The following is a 26,653-nucleotide window of genomic DNA, read 5'->3' on the forward strand; positions in this document are numbered from 1 at the left end:
TGCATTTGCTACTAAGTTTTGTCTTATAAACAGGAAGCAGAATTTTCATGCATTGCACATGTTTTCATATTCATGACACATCATGGGAACTTAGTCATATGAGAATTTCCACAGCTTTCATGATAGGACCAGTTTTCACTGAACAGTTTAAAGTCATTATCTTTTTTCCTCCCTGGGGATAATACCAATATGTCCAAACAAGTTAAAATTCCAAACTCATATAATTACTAGAAACATTTTGAAAAATCTTATCGTACCCAAGAACTTCCCAGTGGTGACTTATTTTGAAAAAAATCTGTTAATTCTGCATTATTCTTTAACAAAATCCAATATGGCTTCTATACATAACCAAGTAAAACAGATTGGGATTCATTGTTATACTGAGAATATTTATTGGTCCACTTACTATGTGCTACAAACAATTTTAGACAAGAACAAATGAATGAGACAGACAATTCCTTACCCATTAGGGTTTACATTCTAATCAGTGATAAAGACATAACAAGTAAAAAAATATATGTATGTATTATGATACCAGGTGGCTAAGTGATTTGAATAAAAACAAGACAGAGCATGGGCCACAGTAGAGGACAAGAGTCAGTCAGGCCTTTCAGAGAAAATCACCATTGATCACAGAGCCGAATGAAGGGCGGGAATGAAAAGGAGAAATGTTGGGGACAGATTGTTTCAGGCCTAGAACATGAGACCAGAAGAGTTAAGAAAATACGGAAATAGGAAGGACAGAATACCACGTGACCTTATATGTCAGGTCAGAAAGTTGGTTTCTATTTCCAACATGCCATGGAGCCGGCGAGATCCCTCAGTCCTAGAAGATAAAGGGGTCTGTGTGTTCAAGCAGAATGACATCAGCCATCATCACGAGGGGGTTATTTACTGGGTCAGGTGCTGCTGGCACTATTTTGACTCATCGGTCACAACAACCATGTGAAACAGGTGGATGGGACCTTATGTTCCAGATTGCAATCTCTGATCTGGAAGCAGAAGGCGGTCCGACAAAGTTCACACAGTGATTTAAACAAAAGTGAACTCATTCATGCTCAGCTCTGGCGGGCTCAACCTCACATGCTTCGGAAACACATAGTATCACTAGCGGTTTTCTGATCCCTATAAAGGACTTTACATATTTTCTGGTTTCAACTGTCAGTAATTGAAGACGTCTACGTGAGCCTGTGAGTTAACTAAGGCTGATATTTAAGCACTGCAGCTATTAGTGTGAAGCTGTGCTATTTTCATAAATATCTGCATTGATTTAGCCTTTATTAAAATTTACAAAGATAAGATCTTAATGCCATGTCTTTAGCTTAGGATACAGCCCTGTTCCTGAAACACCACAAAAAGGTTAAGTTTTATTGAAATATGACCAAGTGTAATTTCCAGGAAATTGTAACTTCTCTACTAGAATCAGATAGTATTTTTGATATACCTTAAAAGGACACTTTGCAGACTAGCAGGTGGATATTTGCTAGAGCTCCATGTATGCGCTTTTCCTACGTACCTGTGGTTAACAATCCTATCATTAACTAAGCCAGAACTTATTTTAACACATCCGCTTTGTGCCATTGGACTCAAACTTGAAACCCTGTTAATGCAGATGTACGTTTTATAAAGTCTTCATCCAAAATTGGTAAGTTGTGCATAAGGCTTGCATCCATGACAGAACCTATTAGATCCTCAGAAACCCCATTTTTTTTCTCTCGCCCATTTTCCATAGATTCATTTATCTGTTGTTCATCACACTTGCCATTTCTTCAACCCAGATTACAGAGCACTATTTTTTAAATACAAGGAGTAATCCTGTATGGAATAATTCCTGAAAATATCCCTAACTATACTCTTCCAATTTTTGTGTCAATATGATAGAAATACAAATGTTCTCTCAACTCATACATTTCTATTTCACTTGCAAGGTTTTCTGTTTTAACATTCTGTCTTGTTTCCTATTCTTACACTTCCCTAAGTAAATAATGATACGAATGCATAAGGATTTTCTACAGCTTATGACTTCTCATCTACTTTTAATATTTTCCTAAATTGTTGATTTCCAGTCTTGGGCTTTTTTCAAGATCTCTATGCTGCCTACACAATGGTACCTGAATTGACAATGATGGAAAACCACTCTCCTCTTACATGGTATGGTGCATATGTCTGAAAGTACAGAGAAAGCAAAATACTATAGCCATTCAATTCCTCTATCTTCAGCTAAAAATAATCCAAAATATTTTGTTTAATACATAGGGTCAATTTGGTTCAGTTCATTTTCACATGCTGTTAATAAGAAATGAAGATATAAAACAATTTTGAGGACATTTTATTCATTCTTTTCTTTCTGTTCAACCTATGAGTTTTGAATTCCATCTTCATTGGGATAGAATAATAAGGATCATTCTTAAAATGTTCATTAAATTTAAGGTGTTTTATGACCTTATTATCTAATGTTGTCATAAATCTTGTTATCTGGGTGCTCCCAGGTCCGACAGCCTACCATACTTTCTTCATAATGTGACAATAAAAGTAACTATTGCACCTAATTTTATATTCCATAATAAAAATATGACACTTAAGAACCAGTTACAGTCTAAGCTCTTAATAGAAAAGGAAATGCTGAGAATCTTATCATGTTTTATTCTATGAGTGGTGAGAATCCGTACAGTTGATCATAATATTTTGGATGAATAGTAATTCAACTTTGAATCAAATACTCCTTTCATTTATTGCTATCATTTTTAGTAGCAATAAAATTCACTTAACAGTTTTTCACACTTTCCCCAATTATAATAAAGTTTAAATTGGATGTTGTGTAAACGTCAACATATATTTTGTTGTATTGTGACATGCCAAAGCCCTACTTTGGTTAAATGGAAAAATAACTTATAGAAAACTCTCAAACATTTTTTCATGCCCCCTTTTTTATACAAATCTGTAATATCAAAGATAATACAAATTTACACTGTATCCTTGATTAAGTAACATATAACAAGTATCTGTCTAAATTTGAGATCAGTTTCAAGTGAGGTCTTAACAATGATTTTCAAACATCAAACTACTACCCATCATCCTAGAATCTCAGCCAGAAACTTGCATATTCATTAGCAAGAAACAGTTTTTAAAGGTTTTATATAATCATCCAGATTCCCTGTAAGTGTTTATCTCCATATAGCCATATAGCATCGGAACTTAAAATAGAGAAGCATTTTTCTCTCATTCGGTAAGACTTAAAAAAAATGGATACATGAACTGATATTAAGTTGATGTAGTTCAGGGCCTTTCTCACATTAAACATCCAAAAATGTTGAGAATTTGTACTGGATGGTAGTGAAAAAAATGCTAGAGGAATATTTCGGTTACATGTACCGGAGAGCCGACTGTTAGCATCACTCCATATCTGCATTCACTGACAGCTTGCGGGTAGCTTGAAATAACCGAGGGGTATTTACTCCAAGGAAATCAGAAGATGCTCTATCTGTGCCTATATATTCCCCCCAGATAACACCTCTCTACTCAAGTGACTACCAGTGTGCCCAAACACATATTAGCATTCTTAAAAACTTTTTAATAATAAAAGGCCCCTAATTATATGACTGAGTGGCTGAACCAAACATGCATGCTAATCTTTTAAAGCGAGGTCCCAATTCATTAAGGTAATCATAATATTCCTCCTGATCAGAGGCTGCCGATCCTAAGGAGCTCAGGGATCCAGCTAATGACCCCGTTCCCTCAAAAGCGTAGGTCTGGAGGGAGTCAAAAGGAGGGGCACAAGGATCAGTATTCGCTTCTTCGAGCTTTTCTAGAATGAATTTCCTGAAAATGGCACTGTCGGGGCCCACCTGCAAAGATTGCCTGTACAGGCGCCTGATCTCCTCCGTAGCGGTCTTCTGCACCTTCCGCTCCCGCATGAGGGCGCTGCTTCTCAGCTCTACGACATCAAAGGCCTCGGTGTCTTCTTCTCCTCCCCCTTCGTCGTCGTATCTGAATATGTTCTCTCCGAAGTCTTCACTTTTCGCAGGAAACAGAGTCTGTTTTCTTCGCTGTTTTAGACCTAGGATCAAAAAGATAAACCCTAACAAAGAAAGCATACCAGAATATCCATTAACCCATGATATAATAATTTATAATTATTCACAATGATTTATAAATATTTATAATGATTATTAATACAATATAATACAATATATAATACAATATATAATCATATTGTATAATTAATATAACAATATAATATGTTAGTATAATATGTTAATATGAGTTTGTACTTATAAGTTTGTGTTTACAGATATTACATAGCATTTAATATCTTATTTATAATAAACTTTACAATCCTTGCCTTTGTTATAAGCTTCAGACATGAGCTTAGATTTTATGATTATAAGACAACAAAACATACAGTCGACCCTTGAACAATGCAGGGGTTGGGGACTTCCTCTCCTGGGCAGTGGAATAACCCCATATAACTTTTGACTCCCTCCAAACTTAAATACAGTATTAGCTGTTGAAAATTTACAACAGAGGCAGGCCAGGGGACACAAGGCAGCCCAACAATCTTTCTGGAGTAGAAAACCATAAAAATATAGCAAACTGTGTTTTGAGGATAATTTAAAATTTTATTTTTTTAGATATTGAAAACTAAAAGAAAAGCAGCGAAAGGGAACATTTTCCTACCTATATGCATTGGTCAATTTTAGTAACCAACGATCCACGTTAAGAGAAGGTAAGCACAACGGAGCAGTTTGAAATTCCCCACTGAGGAAAATTCTGCGGCATAATTATTTTCTAAGTTAATATTTCCTGACTAGAAAGTATATGCCACCATAGATGGTTTACTACCTGTGCTCTGTGACACCACATTCATTTCAGAAATCCCGAACTATCATTAAAAAAAAATCATAACACTGGGATGCCCACAATCAATGTTTGTGACCTAAGATAATTTTAACATCATGGAGAAATAGGACAATTTCCGAATACTTTTTATTATTATTATTATTTTAGTAAATAAAAATTGTGTGTGTGTGTGTGTGTGTGTGTGTGTCAAGGCTAGCCAACCCTTTCACAGCCTTGGATGTATTCAGAATTTCATCTATAGGAATTGAAGCAAAAATAAAGTGATGTTATCCATATTATCATAAAGAGAAATACATTGGGCAATATTTTATATATACCTTACATTTAAAAAAATTGAAGTCGTGTTCTTGAAATAAGGCCATTAGGTTTGAATCCAAGTACTATAAAATGCAGCTCAGATATATGGTTGTTATAGAAAGGGAGCTAATAAATAATTTTTCAATCTGTGATTTGGAGAGAGTATTCACAAAACTTTCAAAGGAAACTACTGACTACTGGTTGACCCACATTTCCAACCCTCTAAATATTACTCATGCCCTTGACTGTGAGGCTGCCCTTGGTTTCCTTATAGGGTTTTGAGACTTGGTGTAGGTCTGTACCTGTGTGTATATCAGTACTTGCCATATTTCACTTGATTCTGATACCTAGCTCTGTAACTCTCATTTCAGTTTTATGATCAAAGACGATTAAAAAATTAGTGTCAAGACTGAGGCGAGGTAGGAAATAATGGTAATTTGTATGGGAAAGAGAAAGGCATGATTTTTGAAGTTTTGAGAAAAATGAGAGTGAAAGCCAAGCAAGTCCTGAAACATAGATGTCAATTTGAGCCGTGAGTTTGGGACGCAGACCCAGTGGCTGATGGGATTGCCCTCAACATGCAGTCAAGTTGTGTTGACTTTTGACATGAAGTTACAAGGGAAGCAAGAGAGGGTTTAGATTATACACGGGTATGTTAAAGAAAGAGAAAAGGTTTTGCCAAATGAATTCTTTTTAGTCTTGAAAGCCTGACAAAAAACATTTTGGGGTTCATTTGCCTCACCTGTAAAATGAGTGTAACTTATCTGCTTGTGAAAACAACAAACAAACAAAAAAAGGGAACTATTTGATTGGAATTTCTTTCGTGTTTAGCACTTTGATCAAGTAAAACCCTGTTTTTGCCTTCGTCCACACTAACATTTACTTTCTTTCTTAATGGCCACAGGACCCTAGTGAGTTGCAGTATAGGGTCGAAGGGAGTTGTGTGCAGTTACGAAGTTTCAGCACCTCGTGTACCAGCTACATGACCCTTTGCAAAGTACTTAGTGCTTTAAGTTTCACGTTCCTCATCCATAAAACGCAGGTGATAATAGTTCTACTCCATAAGGTTATTATGAGGATCAAATTGCATATTGTGGGTAAAGCACTCAAGACAATATCCTGGAGTGTAATAAGCACTCAGCAGAAGGTCACCATTATTATGACCGATTGTTATATAACTGTATATGCTGAAATGCATTGTGACAAAAACATCCCTAAACAGAAGTGGACACCCATGCTGACATACTCATTGAATTCAAGGATCATTGGTTTTCATCTTGAAATCCACAGTCACTCTATTTTTTTTTAATTTACTCCACTGGTTTAAGAATTGCAACACATCCAGAAGAGCAATTAAACGCACATACATGCACATGCACACGCACACACATGCACACACACACACACACACAAACCCATACTGTGCCGTGGTAATGGAATTAACTATTTTTTTATATTTCTTAGTTTCAATAAATGAAGATAGGTTCTGTTCAGCACTACTTACCAAATATTAGCATAATGCTTATCAAAATAGCAAGTACGACTTCTGTTCTGAATCCCATGGAAAGCATACGGTCTTTATTCCTGCAGGTCTGTGTACTGCCATAATCATCACAGTCACAGACGTGTATGGTAAGGGTGTTTGTACTTGTAAGTGATGGGCTCCCATTGTCAGCAATTAGGACAGATATGTAGAAGACGGGCTCTTCTTTAAGGCTAAAACCAGTTCTATTAGTCAAAATTACAGCTGTGTTATCTAAAACAGAAATCCATGTGCATCATTTTTCAATAATACAAAAGAAATTCACACCAGTCACATGTACTAGAAGTCATGGTATAGATGTATCATATAAGGTAAAAAAACAAACAAACAAAAAAAACAAAGAGGAAATTTCTGATAAAAAGACAAAAGATCCACTCAAAAAGTCATTATCGATTTGACTTGGCCCTAACACTAATTACATAATTAGGTGAATTACACCAATCAATTCCAAAACGTCCTTGATAAAGGTAGAAAACATAAATGTGGAACACAGAAAACAAAGCAGCTTTTTAATGAGATGTCAATATTTTCTAGGGGGGGACCAGCATTAAATTTACGTTGACAGTCAGTTTCATTTGGGTTATTTACTCATGACACAGTTCTTTTTCTAGTAGAAACTCATTATTTTCACAACTACTACAAATACACAAGATTTTCAAAGTCATTTACAAGTAGCACAGCAAGTGATCTCAAATCATATATTTACTAATGAGACAAAACGATTAGTTTTACTTGGTAGGAGAAATTCTGTTGGGATGTTTCATTTCACTTTGACATTATTAACCCATTTTCTATATAAAATCCAGATAATAGTTAAACCTTAGTAGCACTGATCACTCATCTAGATAGAACATTTTTAAAAGCTTAACAAAGATGAACAATATATACTCCAACACTTTTGAAGTTGTTTTTCCCTGAATCCCAAAATATTCTAAGTAATCTTTTTTGGTGCAGTCTTGTGCCTGGGTACTATATTTCTCCCCCCGCCCCAACCCTTTTTTTTTTCCTTTTGGCCTGTCATCCACCCAAATGTTTTCTGTATCAATGAAACCTTAGAAGACACAATCAGTAAAATGCAAACAAATGGAAGTCTTTCAAAATGTGTGCCTGCTAACAACTTTTCCCAAATCATCTTTTAAAAGCAAATTCTCCATCATGTACCTGGAACCTATAAAACTCTTGTGATATTATTTTATTTACTCGGCAGATTGGAAAGGTAAGAAAGTTCACATTTTTCCATATATATTTTATTAGATTACTTGTAATCACAAACATTGAATGAAATTATTTTCTTTACGTTTTAATATACTTCTTTTTCCTCAGCAACTTATTTTATATTAATGTAAATAAATCTGAGCTGAAACTTAATTTCTTATATTGTTACATGCATTTTTTATCCCAAGAGTATTTGAGTTTCCTTCACTGGAGAATTTGACCAGGAGAGGAGGAGAAGATATCTGCATTTACTCTCCTGTAAAAGATCTCCCCCCAGGGGTGCCTGGTGGGGGGCTCAGTTGGTTGAGCCCCTGGGTCTTGATTTTGGCTCAGGTCATGATCTCACAGGATCCTGGGATCAAGCCCCACGTTGGGCTCTGCACTGGCAGCACGGAGCCTGCTTGGGATTCTCTCTCTCTGCTCCTCCCCAGCTCATGTTCATTCTTTCTTTCTCTCTCAAAATAAATGAGTAAACATTTTTAAAAATTGAATAAACATCTCCCCTAGCTCGAAACTTAAACTCAGTTGTGAGAAAGGACAGCTACAGGTATTTGACTATGGAAGCTTGTGTAATAAATCCTGTGGTGTTTCCTATCTTTAAGATATAAAGTAAAATTAAGATAGAAATCCATAGGATGACAAGAAAAACTTTTACTGAAGGGAAGGAAAAAACAACAGAACTGCTTTATACAAAGTCATTCCACTTCTGTATCCGTATGGAGCGATAAAATATTCTGTCTCTCCAAACAAAATCCTTGGGAACATTGTGTCCTGAGATTGATGTAATCGTTCCATTTTGAAAGGAAGGGAATAATCTTAAACCAATCTTATATATTTATAGCTTCTAATTAATGACTCCAAATATCTGTGGATCAATCGAGTTAACATGACTATAGGTACATATCACTTTCTTCCCCAGACATAAATTTGAAATTTGAGTTATACAAGGACATGAAAGGAACCATTCTGTCAGAAATGCAATTATATTTGCAGGGTCTTTCAGAGTTTGCAAGGTCTTATAGCCACTGATGATTTGAAAAAGGGTTTTTCATTTAAAGGAATCCAGTGAGAAATGGGGTTAGTATTCAGAACTTGACTTTGAGTTTTGTTTACCATTTTCATTGCCACTCCCTACTCTCTCAACGTTATCATATCCCAAGAACCATATAAAAAGCAGCAGCATTATAAATTCCCTTAAAACCAAACACATTTCTCAAAGAAAGGATAAAAGGCCATTATGACGAATGCCATTACCTTGATTATCTATGATTATAAAACTTGAGTTCTTTGTGTCTTCCACAGACAGATTAAAGTAAAAATGGTGATCTTCTATGGATTCATCTCTATCCACTGCACTGATGGTCTGAATTACCTAGAAAAGACAGAAATAGGTTGCTAGCTTTTGATTCTAGAAACTAACTACTGTTAGAAAGATTATCGTCATCATTACCTTTCATCAAAACTGTTTTACCATTTTTTTATGGATATTGCAGAAGATAACTCAAATTTGGGAGAATATTACAATATTCTCAGATTATAAATAAGTTCACTTGTACCTTTTAAAAGAGTGACTTGATATTGTATAATAAATTAGTCTTGATGGATAAGATGATTTCCATCAGTTAAGTTTGTTAGAAGTTCTCAAAGTATTACTGCTTAGAAATCAAGATTCCCTCCCATGTTCTCTGTCTGATTTCCCCCTTTCTTCCTTTTTTTTTCCTTCTCCCTTCCTTTTCTGAATAGTGGCCATTATGATTTGTTGCAGTTATATATTCCCTGCTTATTTGAGAGCATAACTGCGGTAAACTTATTGTCTTACTAAAGTATTAGCTAAACTAATGAGTTTTTAAATTGATTTGAGGAAATAATGCAGTTAGAGCTTAGGGGCAATGTACATGATTTCCTTTGACCCATAAAGATTATGGCAAAAGTGTTCCACATCAAATAAATTCCTATTTCAGATCATAAAAAAAAGTAAAATAGTGCAGTTTTGAACACATCAATTCACAGTTAATTCTTTTTTTCCAGACATGAATGTGTCAGTCAAGTAGTTCATTATTGTCAAAAAAGAGATATGCTGTCATGATCACATAGTGAGATTGTGATTCATTCTAGAAATTAAAGTAAATTGATTATAGAAGTTATTGTTTTGGATTTTCTAGAATTAAAGTGCTTTTAACCATGTGTCAGACAGAAATATCTTTAGCTGCAAGATGACAGCCCCAAAATTTATAATGTTATACTTCAAAGAATAGATACATATCCACCTGCTTAAAGAGCTAACATAATTTGTACATTATTTCTCTATTTCTTGACTTATCTTTTTCTGTATAACGCATTCCTAATTAAATCATAATCATACAGTGTTAATGCAACGAAACATAGTTCCATTCAATCCATGCCTATAATAATAAATGTGGGTTGTATTAGGGCAGTGCTTTTATTTTGGATTATCATCATAGTTAGGGTAAAGGGAGGGGGAACTTGAAACACGGATATGTTGAACCCTGGCTTTGCCACTGACTAGTTTTTTATAGTTAAAAAATGGAGATACTAACTTAACTTTTAGGATGCATTTTTAGAATTACTTGTCATGGGGCACCTGGGTGGCTCAGTCAGTGGAGCATCTGACTTCGGGTGAGGTCATGATCTCACTGTTTCGTGGGTTCGAGCCCCATGTTGGGCTCTGTGCTGACAGCTCAGAGCCTGGAGCCTGCTTCCGATTCTGTGTCTCCCTCTCTTTCTGCCCCTCCCCCATTCGCACCCTGTCTCCCTCTCTCTCTCTCAAAAATTAATAAACACTAAAAAAATGTAGAATCATATGTCATAGCTTGTCAAAGTGCTTTTCACACAATCAGTATGTGTTTATATGCGTTTTCTTCATGAAAACATAGTCTTATTGGGATTTGCACAGAAAAAGAGGTATCCTGTGGAATACTGTGTGTAATCTCATTATATGCATATTTGTTTAATTAAGATTGATAGCAAACTGCAAAAATTCATGTTTATCTTGTTGCCATATGCAGACTTGATTTTTAGACAAGGAATAATGTATCTCACTACCTGACTCTGTATTAAATACATGCATCAGACTAAATGTTGAATATGTTTCCCTTTTGTGAATGAAGGCTGAAGCACACTGGTGAGATTTTCACTTTATATATATTCTTAAATAATTTTAATTAATGAAACTACTCTCTACATACGTATAGGCAAACTGAATATGCATAGGTTTCAGCACCCTGGTCCCCCCTTTTTTTTTTAATGTTTATTCTTGAGAGCGAGACAGAGTGTGAGTTGGGGGAGGGGGCAGAGAGAGAAGGAGGAGAGGGAGACACAGAATCAGAAGCAGGGTCCAGGCTCTGAGCTGTCAGCAGACAGCCTGGCACCGGGCTCGAACTCACAAACCGTGAGATCATGACCTGAGCTGAAATCGGATGGACGCTTAACTGGCTGAGTCACCCAGGCGCCCCAACCTTGGTCCCTTTTTAATGTATGTGCCTCCACTTAAACTTGCTTTATAGATTGAAGTTACATATGAACCACTTTACAAAAATAGGAAGCCACTGACAGAATCAGTCACATAGTAGGTATCATTAATTCTTTTGAACTAACCCTGAACATGTACATTATTCTTGAGAACACACATTTCTCAAACAGGGCCAACATTTTTGAACACAAAAATCTTGACTGAGGATCTCAATTTTCCTTTTCATACGACAATGGGAGGGTTTTGGTTTTCATTTTCAAATAAAATTCTAAGAAAAAATCTTTGCATTGATTAGATTTCTAAATGATCTCCTTCTAACTACTTACCTGGAGCCTATCAGTGGTCATATACATTGATGAGAGGGGCCGAGACAAATCAAAAAGCAAAGATTAGACAAAGAAGAATGGCCATGTGATGACAAATTCTGAGAACTCAGATTTTTAAAGTCCTCTTTGTTTTGGGTAGAGTTTTTTCTAATTTTTTTTTCTGACCCAATCCATGTGATTCTCCATCTATAACACTTTAAAATCCATAATGGAAACAGTGTGACAGCCTAGAAAATCTAAAAATAACCACGTCTCAATGGGAACTCACCTAAGGGCCTGAGATTATTTTATATATCACCGTAGGCCATCTTCACAATTATCCTATGCGATAAATCCTATTATTGTCTCCGTTTGATATGTATTTATATTTCGCTTCAGGTCACCTAAGGATCTCAGGTAAATAAAACGGTTGGGTCAGAATCTGAATGCAAGCTGACGCTACCACTAGCGTGAAGTGAGTAGCGAACGTGGGCCTCAGAGCACATTTTCTTCAGATTTATTGAGAAAAATAAGATTGGAAAATATTTAAACTGTGCATCAGGATGATTTGATATACATATACGCTGTGAAAACATTCTCTCCATGGAATTAATTACCACATCCATCACCTTACATCTTTATCATTTTTCCAAGTTCTACTTTTTTAGCAAATGTATAGAGTTTTATCAGCATAGGCACCATGTTACACATTCGATCCTTGGACTTTATTCATCTTATCACTGAAAGTTTATCCTTTACCAATCTCTCCCTCTATCTCACACCCCCAAGCCCCTGGCAACCATTTTCTATTCCCCCACAGAACACATTGTTCAAGCCCTGGACCTGTTCTTGTTCCTGAAGTTTGCATACAAAAAAAAAAAAAAAAAAAAACAAAAAGACACTGTAAAGGATGTGGCATACAAGAAGCAAACAAAACGAAGTCTCATACAAGACAGAGACATGCACAGAAATAAGTAATATAATTCCTATGGAAAAGAGAGACACTAAAAATAATGGTTGAGGAAAAAAAGAAGAAAATAATCTGAGTATTAACGTAGGAGAAAGAAAATGATTTTCCAAGGTGGAAGTGAATGAATACTTGAGTAAAAAACATGAATTAATGGGGCAAGTGTGATCCAGACAAAGAAATACCGTGTGAAAACCATGAATGCAGACAGAGAACATATTATTAGGTAGAAATGAAAGAAATTTGCATTTACAGGTCAAAGGTAGTTAAATATTGGCATAAGTTTCCATTTAATCATTTTATAGAACTACAAATGGTATTTGACTTTAAAGATACTCATGGGAAAAAAAATAATCATTTTGCACCTGTCCATTACCATGCATAATGACTTCTTTAAAAAAAAAAAAAAAAGAGGCACACATGGGCCAACTTACTAAAATGCCATTCCTAGATTAATTATTCTGATTTAAAAAATCAGTACAACATTCATTTTTGACACAGAATATAGGTATGACCTTTATTAAACATGCAATTTTTTGATAGCTAGGCAAAGAAGTAAGTATTATACATGGATTTGGAGCAAACAGTTAATACATTTGAGTCTGTTTCGTTACCTGAACAGTAGATCTCAGTGAAATCTACTTCCAGGATTAGCTGAGGAATTTTCAAATCAGATTATAAACGATGAATTAAAAAAATAAATGATGAATCAAAATCCAGGTATTGAGTATTGATATAAATTCTGAATTCCTTGGAATGTGTTTAATAAACAATTTCTATTAATACACATTAAACAAAAAGTGAGAGCTGCACTAAATGAATACATGGAAGGATTTTTAAAATTTCAACTAAATTGCTGCTTATTTAGTTATCCTAGGTAGGTGTACCTTACATCAAGCTATAAATGCAAATTCTTTCTCCCACCGTCTGGAAATAGAGTCAACACATTTGCGTAAGACTGTCACTTTTTATACCACTCCACTGAGAACATGATTACAAATTAGACTTGTTTTGAGAAAATAAAGGATTCGAAATTGTTGTTGAATATCTGTTCAAAAGGCCAAAGTATTAATTAATACAGTAATAGAATTAGAGCTAACAAGAAAATCTAGTTGATAGTCTGTTTTCTTTCTTTGTTTAGCATGTTATTAGGAGAAAATGTTGAGAAGCTCATAGTATTCTAATGTTTTGGTACTGGACAGAGACAGAGATACTCTACGTTTCTAAAAAGGACTTTTAACAAAATTATACGCATTTAAATGTCACAGATATATAATGGTTTGATGTTTACTTATAGATATCTACTTATATTCATTTAAAAATTGTACTTTCTTAAATTTGTATATCAGTATATCTATATCTATATCTATATATTCCTTTTGTTAAATGGATTTTAAAAACATACTTTCTAAAAATTTATATAACATAATATATAAATGAAAAAAATTAATGTATAAAAATATTTGACTAATATCCCAAAGGTATCTGTTTAGCAAATATTTCATTGGCATTTGGAACACACCAAGCCATCTCAAGCCCTGGGGGTGCAACAGTGGCCAGGACCAAGTGTCTCTGTCACCACAGTTTACATTCTGTGGAGAATGGAGAAGAGGGACGTAATACCTGAAGAATAAAAGTGCAGAATAAAACACCCAAAACACATAATACTTAAACATTTGGGGGTCAGAGGACCTGGCATCTAACCTAAAAATAAAAGATTACACTTCAGAGGTGAGCAGTGGTGATGCCATGAATGTTCTAGGAGGGCATATCACCAAGTTTGTACTTTATACCGAGGTCCACTCACAAGTTATAACTTGGAAAAAAAAGATTTTATTTTTATTTATTTTTATTTTTTAAACATTTTTTTAATGTTTATTTATTTTTGACAGAGAGAGAGAGACAGAGCATGAGCATGGGGAGGGGTAGAGAGAGAGGGAGACACAGAATCCGAAGCAAGCTCCAGGCTCTGAGCTGTCAGCACAGAGCCCGACGCGGGGCTCCAACTCACAGACCGTGAGATCATGACCTGAGCTGAAGTCAGTTGCTCAACTGACTGAGCCACCCAGGTGCCCCAAAAAGATTTTATTTTTTATCTGAGATCCCATGATCCAAATGTTTGGGAAATTTCTGCATTTTAGAATGTTCATTCTGAAGACACCTTTAGTGTGGATCTGGAAATAGGGAACCTCGTTAACAAGCTGTTGCCATGATCCAGGGGAGCATTTGGTTTGTATTCAAAACCTCCTGATGTGATACATAAAGACAATAACATCCACAGTTATAGAACGTGTTATTTTAAATGAAAAATTATATGGAGATTGCTGAAGTGTTTGCCTAAACTGAAGATGGTAACAGCATGCTCTCAGGTGAAGGTTTCCCAGACTCCAACTTTCCCATAGGGAATGTTGACATCATCAATGTAACATTTCACCCTTTCCAAGAGGGTGTACGATGTATTCTTCTGACTATTTTCCCACCACTAAAAACTGCCATGGAAATTGTCTCCATGCTCTCAGACTTAACTGATAACAGCAACAACTGTGGTGTATCCCTGCATGTGAGCTGTGAGACTGGAAGAGAAATTTGATTTTCTAGGTTGGTCCTTCAGCAGAACCATCCATGATTCACTCCAGAAGGTATATTAGGTCTCTGGTAGGGTGAGTGAGGCTAAAGTACGGAGGTACTCAGGGGATGGAATCAACAGAATTAATGACGGATTAAATATGAAGAAGAAACGACCAGACTGAATTAAGGATGATGTCCACACGTCCATCTTTCCTGCACAGTTTGGTGAGTTATGGTAATTTGGCAAGGGATATTGAAAAAAACAGGGCAGGCTTAGAAGAAAATGTGGTGTAACCTTAGGACATACAAGCGGAACTCTCTAGTTAACTGGGCATACAGCTTGAAATATAGGAGAAAGAACAGGCGTAAAGATCTAGAAGTTATCATGAAAGAGTGATCTTAAAAAAAAAAACTAAAAGGACGGGACACAAGAAAGAAAGGAAGGTGAGAAGAAAACCAGATTATAATGTAGGATCATGGAAATTTAGGCAGCAGAAAGTTTTTACATGGAGACAACATGTCTTTACATTAGACAGAATATTGATATAAAAGAATCTAACATCACTGATATTATACTTTACTTCTCAAAAAGATATTTGGTATCAGTCAAGATAATGGGAATCATTAATTTGAAAAATTAGAACTATTTCCACCAAACAGGAAAGGCAAATTGCCCTAATGTCAGCTCATTTATTATATTCATATTCTGCAAACTACTGAGTATTCTCTCCCTCCTCTGCTCCCCACCCTGGGCATTTACACACCAACAACAAAAACAGAACCATGTGGATCATCAAGGAAATGCCTGATTTTCTCCAGGATCGAGGGCACCTATTCTGGTATTTTGATTTTCTACAATATATGGATGACCTATCCAAAGCACATAGACACTTTTTAATTTGTCATCTTGCCCAGAAATTAAGCCTGTGGGAAATAAGACCAAGAATGATCTTCACAGTATGAGAAAACACATAAAATATTTCCGTAATGATTTTTAATTCATTACCTGTGAAAATGATAGCATCCGGTATATATCATAGAAATACGCAGTGAGTTATTTCTGTTTTTTTTTTAATTTTGAAACTTTAATTTGCTAAGAACATGGTTAAGATCTATGCTCTTAAAAATTTTTTAGGTACACAACACCACATTGTTAACTACAGGCACAGATTTACTCATCTTGTATAACCGACACTTTATACAGGTTGAACAGCAACTCTCTGATTTTACATTTTTAAATATGACTTCAAGTGCTTAAAAGTCCACCATATTTCCTTACAGTCCTGCAGTAGATCTCACTTCCTCAAACAAATGTCCTTCTTTTCAGTAATTTTTAAAATTTATTTTACGTATTATTGTATGGACCTGAGGTTCAGAACACTATGAAAAATCACAGTGTGAAAGCAGAAATTTCTTCTCCATCATTGTTTTAATTTTTTTTAACGTTTATTTTTGAGACAGAGAGAGACAGAGCATGAACAGGGGAGGGGCAGAGAGAGAGGGAGACACAGAATCCGAAGCAGGCTCCAGGCTCTGAGCCATCAGCCCAGAGCCCGATGCAGGGCTCAGACCCATGGACCGCGAGATCGTGACCTGAGCTGAAGTCGGACGCTTAACCAACTGAGCCCCCCAGGTGCCCCTCCATCATTGTTTTAAAGTATGGTACCCCACTTGTTTCAATATTGAGATCTTGACTATTGATTTGGGTGTTAGTTTTATCATTTTTTTCTTACGATACTTATTATGGCTGCATTTCATTACCCAGAATTTAAGTTTAATTTTATCAAAGGGCTTCTTAGCATCATCAAATGAAAAGTTGGTGTGTATCTTTTTGTTCCTTTGAGATATTGATATAATGGAAAATATTCATAGATCTAATTTTTTTGTTATTCTCCTAAGGATATCGTTTCTGTGCTGTGTATCAGCACTTAATACATTAATAAATTGTTTTTAATTGCAATTCACATATAATGCTTACAGACAGCCGTATTCTTAATAACAGTTTTGTGTTTGACTTTATGTTTGCAGGTATTTAATTCTGTCATTTTTTTTTTTTTTTACTGTGAGTAAAGCTATTTAAAGTAACCTGAGGAGGCTCCCTTGTTTTGGAGGCTTTGGGAAAGTTTATATAGCATAGGGATTAGTTGTAATTTATAATTTTGATATTATTCAACTTCGTGGATTTCTTGCCCTCAAGTATTCTCAATAATATTAATGATTATTCTTTGAAACTCTTGTTATTTTTCTTACATCTTTTGTCTTTTATTATCTTTCATTCCAGCGAATGATTTTTAAGTTTCATTTTGAAATAACTGTAGATTCTCCGAAAATTTCAAAATCAGTGCAGAGTATTTTTTTTAATTTTTTTTAACATTTATTTATTTTTGAGACAGAGAGAGAGCATGAATAGGGGAGGGTCAGAGAAAGAGGGAGACACAGAATCCGAAATAGGCTCCAGGCTCTGAGCTGTCAGCACAGAGCCCGACGCGGGGCTCGAACCCACGGACCGCGAGATTATGACCTGAGCCGAAGTCGGACGCTTAACCGACTGAGCCACCCAGGCGCCCCGCATAGAGTATTTTAAATACTTGTTTCAGTGAACCCAATGGTTACATCTTCCATAACTGTAGTACAATTTCAATTCCTGGAAATTCAGATGGGTACAATAGTGTTAAAGAGAAAATTTCATCGGTTTTCACTGGTTCTTACATCCATGTACCTGTGCATGTGTGTGTTGGCATGAGTGTAACTCAAACAGTTTGATCTCATGTAAAGACCAGTGTCACCACACCCAATCAGGATACAGAAGAGTTTCGTCACCACAGGTGAACTCCTTCATACCTCTCTTTCTTGTCACACACCCCCACTCCTTCCTTTTGGAGGAAGTGGAATCATAAAGCACATCTTGTCACACACCCCCACTCCTTCCTTTTGGAGGAAATGGAATCATAAAGCACATAAAGTTTAGGGTATTGCCTTTTTCATGAAACATAATGCCCTTGAGATCCATTGTCCTCTGCATGTATTCATTATCTGTTCCTTTTTATGGCCAGGTAGTATTCCATTTTATGGATGTATCACGCTTTATTTAATCGTTCTCCGGGTAACTGACATGTAGATTATTTCCAGTTTCGGCTGTATTGTGAATAGAGTTGCCATGAATATTTTTATGTAAATGTCAGTATTTCTCTGACGTGTGCCACACTCCACCCAAATGTGTGATTATTAGATTGTACGGTAAGTACATGCTCAGTTTTATAATAAACTGTCAAACTATAATTCACTTTTTACGTCACCCCTCCCCAGCATTAGATGATGTCACCAGGTGTTGTTTTTGTAGCCATTCTGGTCGGTGTGTAGTAACATCTCATTGTAATTTTTAACTCCATTGTCCAGATAACTAATGATGGTCAACATCTTTTCGTGTGCTTTTTTGCTTTCCGTATAACCTCTCAGGGAAATGTCTTGTCATGTCTTTTGCCTATTTTATAATTGTGTTACTTAATTTTTTACTGATGAGTTTTAAGAGTTATTTGTATAGTCCGGATATAAATCCGTTGATTAATCTTTGGTTTCCAAATATTTTCTTCCAATCTGTAGATTGTTTTTTTAATCCTTTTAACAGAGATATCCACATTTTTTTAATTATTACAAAGTCAATACTTTTTTTTTTCTTATGGATTGGGCCTTTGGTGCTATATCTAAGAACTCTGTGTAGCCATAGAGAATAGTTTTTTCATGTGTTTACTTCTTTCTAAAAGTTTTACAGCTTTAGGTGTACATATAAATGTATGATACATTTTGAAATAACTTTTGTATAAGGTATGAGGTTTAGGTGGATTTTTCTATTTCTTTCCTATGAATATCTAATTGGCTCAGCAAAATTGGTTGAAAAGACTAGAGAATTTATATGTATCTATGCATTTTCTCTGCAATAGTGTTCACGTTATCCAGGTTTCCACATTTTTTAGAACACACAAATATTGTATTATAAAATATGGGTTTTCTGTACCCCTATTGATTTAATTATTATTTCGTTTGTTTTCATTAGCATACTCAAAGGCTTCATTTTTCTTGTACTACAAATAAATAATCTGGTCAACAAAAAGAGAAGTATTTAATTACTTTAAGGAAAAAAAATGGCAAATGCAATTTATTGAGCTATTGCTCCAAAGATTTAAGAAGCAACAACTTAATCTGTTTCAAACCAATCAAAAAAAAAAAATCAAGAATCTGACAAAATCAAAACTCCAATAAACAAAACCAAACCAACCACAATAATGTTTATATTGAAATTTGTAACTTTTTAACGTTTAGTTTATAAATAACGGATTCCTTTAAGCCTGGAATGAAACACTATTAATCTGTTCGCACCCTCATCTAGCAATCCACATTGGCAGGTTTGTTTCTGGGTAATGTCACATGTGCACAAACACCTTACAGCTCATTTAGAATCTCTTTAGAAGGGAAATGAGCCCCATGTTAAGAACTTCTAAAACTACTCTTAACTGTTCATTTTAATAGTAACAAAATTATTTTTAACAAAGGCCAATGCTACCCATTTTCTCATTTAATAATATTTTATCCTTACTAACTCTTTACACGATAGGAATTATAGGGCCAATGTACGTTTCTTTTTCAAATGAAATGAGGAAATCGGTAGTCAGTGTGGTGAGATCATCATCTAATCTGGGGAGTGTGTGAGCTAGTAAAATTCTCTTGCTATTATATCAGGCAATCTTTCTGCCATTGTTGTTTACTGTTGTTTTTGAGGTTTCACTCCCACACGAGGGGAAACATATTTGAATTAAAAACCACGGTTTTCTACATATGTGATTTTTAGACAATAATGAAGAATATCAGTTAGCCCACGAAATGCCCCCAAATTAATACCAGAAAGCAAATGTTCATTGCATTCCTCTCTAAAGTACCCTTTGTCTCTCTAAACATTGGGACAAAACCAGACAGATGAAAAACAAGGGGAACATTTAAAGAACAAATAAGGGGATGAAAATTATTTTTCTATTCTGTCAATTTTTCTCAAATGGTAAAGAGGCAAATTCATCAAATTCACACAGATACATTCAGTTATCATTGGAAAGCTGTGTGCTTTGTATTGCTTAAGACTACATTAAAGGTTTAGTAGATAATATCACTAGAAAAAAAAAAAAAAAGAAAGAGAGAGTGAGAGAGAGAAAGAGAAAGACCAAATGCCTATCTTTTCCTTAACTCTGATCACTTTGGTGCCAAGAATGATAACTAAGTAGAAAAAAGTGACTTATTGTTTAGTTTTCTAATATTCTAATGAAGTCAAGCAGTCAATCTCCAACATTCCCAAATAAATTTGTCATGAAGAAATTACTATTTGGAGTTTAAAAAAGAAAGGAAATTAAAATTTGGGGAAGAAACAAGCAAAATCCTATCTAAAATAATTCTAAAACAATATTGTATATAATAGAACATTGATTTAAGACATACTGATCCTCACTGAAATGCATTTGGAAAATTTTAAAGTTTTTAAAATGCTACACTTTTGCCCTACCCACTTATTCATAGATTTATATTATAAAAGTGAACCAGCTTAGCTCATGGACAATCTTATAAAGTCTCACACATATAGTCATATCACAAGCTTTAAAAAACAAGTGTCACAATTCAAAGTGTCTCACCCTAATTATTTGTAAATACAAATTTAAAAAATCTGATAATTTTGGTGTCAAAATGAAGGTGATGAGGGAGAATGTTGCTTTTAGAGAATAACTTATCGGTTATTCTGGAATCTAATTGCCTTAAATTGTGTGATTTCAAGACTCATTAATCTGGTTGTTCTACTAATCTAGGAGCCAATTGAAAGGCTGCTTTTCTCAGGGTGCCTGGGTGGCTTGGTCGGTTAAGCATCCAACTTCAGCTCCGTTCATGATCTCGCAGTTCGTGGGTTTGAGCCCTGCACCGGACTCTGTGCTGACAGCTCAGAGCCTAGAGTCTGCTTCACATTCTGTTTCCCTCTCTCTGTCCCTCCCACACTCACACTCTTGTCTCTCCCCAAAATAAGTAAACATTAAATAAAAAACAAATAAAAGAAAGACTGCTTTTCCTTTATTGGGTTTAAGGTGCTTTATTGGATAATTGGCATCCCCAAACACCTTTTACTTTGGTTGTTATTCCTAACTTAAGTAAGATCATCTACATGTGCACATTTTATTTTATACTCATTTTCACCTACTTACTTTGTTTGTATTTCTATACCCATAAATAATTTCATAAATATGTTTTCCATAAATCAATTTATTAAAAATGCTCACTCTTGATGAATATAAGCAGTAGACATTCTATTTTAAAGGACTAATAGAATTCAGTGCTTGATAACAAATAAAAATTATGCAATTTTTAGGAAAAGCAAATTATAGAAAATGATTTGGGTAAACACAGTAGGATCAACATATACTAGAGAAAATTCACTTTCAGAAATAATGAAGGTGTCATCTATAATGGGTATAATGGAGGTGAATATTTCCTCACTGGCAAGCTCACTCATAGTATTTCTGAAAGATCACTTACTACATCAATACCAAGGAACCAGCTGTTAAACAAGATGATTTCTTATCAACCAGCAAGCGCTAGTGTATAATAATAACAGAATGACTTTTTCAGGTCTTTGCAGGTCGTTATTTCCCCATCTATATTTTGGCTTTATATTTCGTTAAAATTTACTGATCTCAAGAAAAAGGTATAGAGTTTATGAATATAATTATTGGTCATTAAAAAGACTTACTAAATTCGACACTGCTTTCAAGCATTATATTTTTTATTGAATTTGCTTTGGCATCCTCGGTCTTCTCTGACACTTCTGATGTTTAAAATCGTTGTTTGCCTCTTTTTGGTACTGTCACCCTTAAATATTGTCCATATTAGGGGCACCTGGGTGACTCTGTCAGTTGAGCATCTGTCTCTTGGTTTCGGCTCAGGTCACAATCTCGCCGTTCTTGGGATTGAGACCCACGTCGGGGTCTGCACTGACAGTGTGGAGCGTGCTTAGGATTCTCTCTCTCTCTCTTCTCTCCCTGTCCCTCCCCTGTGTGCTCTCTCCTTCTCCCTCTCTCTCTCTCTAAGTAAATAAACTTAAATAAATAAATATTGTCCACATTAATTCAATCATATTTAAGGTAATGAGTTCTGGACTACTCCTAGGATGCATGTCTGTATTAGAAATTCAAAGTATTTGGTTAAAAAAAAGCATCATTTGCCACAGTGTTGCATAGCTTCATACATATATATGTGCCTCTATGCACACATGCACATACGTATGACAGAACTATCCCAACTCATGAATGATGGGTGGGCTTATAATTTGCAATTTGAGCGAAAATTATTTACCTCTGAATACTTGTAATAGTTCTAATTAAAGAAAGCCCTCTGAAAGTTATCCTATCTGTGTCCCTTGACAGTACATGATTTTAAATAAGTGAAGCAAATGAACAAAGAAAGAGCAAACAGTGGGAGAGTTTCCTTTAGAGTGATCTTCCACATTGTTGAAAGACCGAGAATAGGGGAGCTACGTAGTGAGAGCAAGAGAGGAAGAGGAAGCAGGATTTTTCTTGATTTTCTGGGGTGGGTATCTCAGCTTTACTTACTGCCCATTCTATCTGTATGTTCTGCAACACTCCACCGCAATATCACAAAATCTTAGGAAAATGACTGCTTCCGAACATGAGGCAGGAAATATAAAAAGACGAGCTTGAAGTATCAGTCTGGGTCCAATTGAGGGACAGGAAGCACGCAGCAACTTAAAAGGAGGAAGATTAATATAAAGAATGATTAAGCTACCATACGAGAGTAACTATAAAGATAGAGTAACTCCAAAGGGCCCTTGGAAGTTCAGTGAAATTATCCAGACGGACAAGTATGGAAGGGAGGCTGTCTCCAAAACAAGCTTTAGGTCTCCTTGGAGAACGTATGCTTGCAGCGTCTTGCTTTCAGGACAAAGGAGCTCACTGGGTGGCCGAGGCCAGAGCTAGTCCACATTCTCCAGGCAAGCAGAACAAACCTCCAGGGTACACGTATGCCGGTGGACAGAAGTGCAGAAAAAGCTGGGAGGTCACTGCAGGTGCAAGGTCTAGAGCTCACGGCATCCGCTCTGGGAGGGCGGCATAGAACTCATCAGGCCTGGGAAAGACTTGTATGGTTGCCGAGGGAATATACCTTCGGGACCTTTGGGACTATACTTGTGGCTGGACAAAGCCAGCTGTGCAGCATGAGAGAGGGGAACTCAAACATGCTGTACACGGGAGCCAGGAAGAGCAGCCCTTTTTCTTCTGTGGTGTTCATTCATTCAGTGCCCTCCTTTGACAAGGCTCAATGTTGCATTCACAATAAAAGAAATGCTCTAAAGGGACCAATTCGTTATCTCACTGTCACAGCGCAGGTACTTTTTAAGCAGGTACTGAAGGATGACTGTGAAGCTACAAAGCAATAAATTAATGAATGGCGGAGCCTAGAACATATTGCTGTACCAGAAACGATGAAAGCAATCAAAGACTAATGGGTCATGTCTAAAGTACACAGAAACTGATACGAATGCCTGAAGATCTGTTTGTCGTACCATTCTTGGTCCATTTATAATTCTCTTTGTGATGTAGATTGCTTACATCTTGTTGTTTCGTTTCCACGTGTGTATGTGTGTATACATAGGTGAGCACAGGTGTGCCTTCTCTAAACTATACCGTGTGGGGATTTTTGACCATCACAGAGGCCTGCTCTTTGGTGAAGAGTGTTGAGGGGAAGGAGAGAGTGGGAGAAGAAAGAGGGAACTAGAGTAAAATGCATTTCCTCTGCTGGGGTGCCTGGGTGGTTCAGTTGGTTAAGCTCCTCACATCGGCTGAGGTTATGATCTCACGGTTTGTGGGCTCGAGCCCCGTGTCAGGCTCTGTGCTGACAGTCAGATCCTGGAGTCTGCTTCGGATTCTGTGTCTCCCTCTCTCTGCCCCTCCCCTCCTCATGATCTGTCTCTGTCTCTCAAAAATAAATAAACGTCAAAAATAATAAAAAAAAATAAACTGAATGCTTCTAATATTTTGCTTATCAACACTATTAAATTAAAAATAATTATGTTGTCTGCATACAAATCATTTCAGTTACACAGGATATGCTTTATTATCTGTTAAAGCAAATATTTTTTGAGAGCTTACTCCATTAAGTTGTAAGTTTCGCACATTGCTATCTGATTTTTTAGGAACAAGTAAGAGATTAAGAGCACTTTTGAAAGAGGGAGGTACGTATTGATCTTAGGTGCTTGGCTTCGATTGTATTTGAAGGAAGCCTACCAAGTCAATTTCAAACAAGAAATGTGAGCCCAACTCAATCGATTCCACATGTAATGTCTGAGTAAACGTGGCACAAACGATGACAATTCAGGAGCCATAAGCGCCCTAACACCCACATTATTAAATAAGGCATCACCCACCATGTGTTAAGAAGAAAATATCTATGGTACTGTTGGATATATCGGCAGCTCTCGTAATCTGTACATTGATTTCAATTTATAAACCACAGTGTGTGTAGCAATGTGGGGGGGGGGAGGCTTTGGCTTCCCCTTAGATTTGAGTGGAGGACCATTGCAAGTAGCCATGCTGTGTATCATTCTTTCAGGTACTTAAAGACTTTGGACAAGTTTCTAAATTCAATAGTGACACATAGGAGTTTCCTGACTTCTTTGATGATTCTTGGCCTTCCTCCTTAAAGGGAACTGATTATGAAATAGCACTGACCAGTGTCATTTTTTCTGTGTTTGAACTATGCATATCCTAGAAAGGAGCCGAGATTCAGTTGTATTGATTTCACATTTATTTTTGTCATTAAAATTGGAGGTAATTATTTATTAGTACAGAATTTTTTTTTAGAAAACCACGTGTTTTCTATTGGTTTTTGTATTGTGCAAATAATCTAAGGATAGCTAGTCTCTATAATTATCTGGGCATCATTAAAAGAAGCATCATTCTTGGACACAGACACAAATTATAATCCTTGCTCAATCTCTCCTAAGCTACATGATGTTGAAAATGTTACCAAACTTTTATACATCTGTAAAATTATAAAAAAGTATAGCATGTCGTAGATTTCCCATATAGCATTTAACCCCTAGCAAGTCACATAAGAATTCCATGCCGCTACATCCGACAGACATATTTCTTCCTCCACAGAGTTCAGCTCTCAACATACCTTTCAAGTTTGTTGCATCAAAAATTAGCATTCAAGTTTCTTGTTGAGCAGTTCTACTTAGTTTTTAAAGATTGGTATTTCATTTTTTTTTTCATTTAGAACTGTTCCTAATAATAAGGAAACATTAACTTATTATGAAATAAATAACTAATCTTACCTTCCATTACTGAAGGGGTACATTGGACACTTTTGTAAATCAAGAATGCATTAAAGGAACTTAGTGATCCTTTTGATGCCTTGAACATCTTGCTATTTCATCATCTTTGCAAATCATTTCATCATTACTTGTAAATATTTCCTAATCTAATGTGCTTTTAAAAGACTTACATGTAACTTGCAAGATGAAAGGCCTGGAAGGATGATATAATAATGAAATAAATCTTCCCCATTGTATCATTCTCTCCTTCCTGTTCTTTAAATGTGTTGCTTATTTACATCATCGCTCAAAAAGGCATCAAAAAACTTATACACTATCTTCTTAGTTTGATTTTATTTTTTCTTTAAAAACAGTTGAAAATTCGAAATGCTTCCTTTTACATTTATAATGACAGAGGGAAAAAACTGACAGAGGAAGTCATCTCACAGTAATTTGTGAATAGATGAAACCCAAAAGCAGAAACCAGCACTATAGACCCAAGACGATGGAGAAACCGATCACGTATTAAAAAAGAGTGTTTGAGACTGAGTCGTCAGATGAAGATAAAACAGATGAATATTCTCAAAATCAAGAATCAGCAAATGAACAATATGAATTTAAGGATAAAGGGAAAATATAGTAATCATCCTTTTAGTCATTCAACAGGAAGGACTTCATCACACGATATTTTGTGATAAGAATCTGGGCCGTTCTCTTTTGCTAAAAATAAACAGGACAGTAGTTTTTCGTCTTTTATAAGTGTTTTGCACCAAAATCTACTTGATTTATCCTGCAAATGGAAAACTACTGAAGGCAGAATGTATCTAAATGTAACCGGAAGGACGGAAATGCAATGGAAATTTTCTTTAACTAGAGTGATTATTATATTTGCTGTTTATAAATCTAAAGATTAAATGCTTTGCAATCATGGAGGAAAGAATATAGCCATTCTTTCTTCAACAAAAATATGAGCTATGAAAGATATTTTAAATTTCTTGAAGTATTACATACCCACAAATGCATATTTATCATGTTTATATTTTGTTAACATTGACCA

General features: G+C 35.6%; 1 protein-coding gene across 3 annotated transcripts in view; it reads right to left on the minus strand.

Moving 5' to 3' along the window:
• Positions 1–2,271: 2,271 nt before the first annotated feature.
• Positions 2,272–26,653, minus strand: part of CDH19 (cadherin 19) — a 99,946-nt gene continuing 75,564 nt past the window's right edge. Inside the window, exons 10-12 of one of the 3 annotated variants that reach the window (XM_027069149.2) lie at positions 9,170–9,287; positions 6,662–6,913; positions 2,272–4,057 (exon numbers count right to left, since the gene is read on the minus strand). In XM_027069149.2, the coding sequence (XP_026924950.2) occupies positions 3,588–4,057; positions 6,662–6,913; positions 9,170–9,287 (840 nt within the window). In that variant the 3' untranslated portion in view covers positions 2,272–3,587. Of the gene's footprint in view, positions 4,079–6,661; positions 6,914–9,169; positions 9,288–26,653 lie in introns of those variants that run through there. The other 2 variants (XM_027069148.2, XM_027069150.2) reach the window with 2 other exon arrangements.

This window comes from Acinonyx jubatus, chromosome D3 (genome assembly GCF_027475565.1).
Source record: "Acinonyx jubatus isolate Ajub_Pintada_27869175 chromosome D3, VMU_Ajub_asm_v1.0, whole genome shotgun sequence".
In the NCBI taxonomy this organism is placed as follows: Eukaryota; Metazoa; Chordata; class Mammalia; order Carnivora; family Felidae; genus Acinonyx; species Acinonyx jubatus.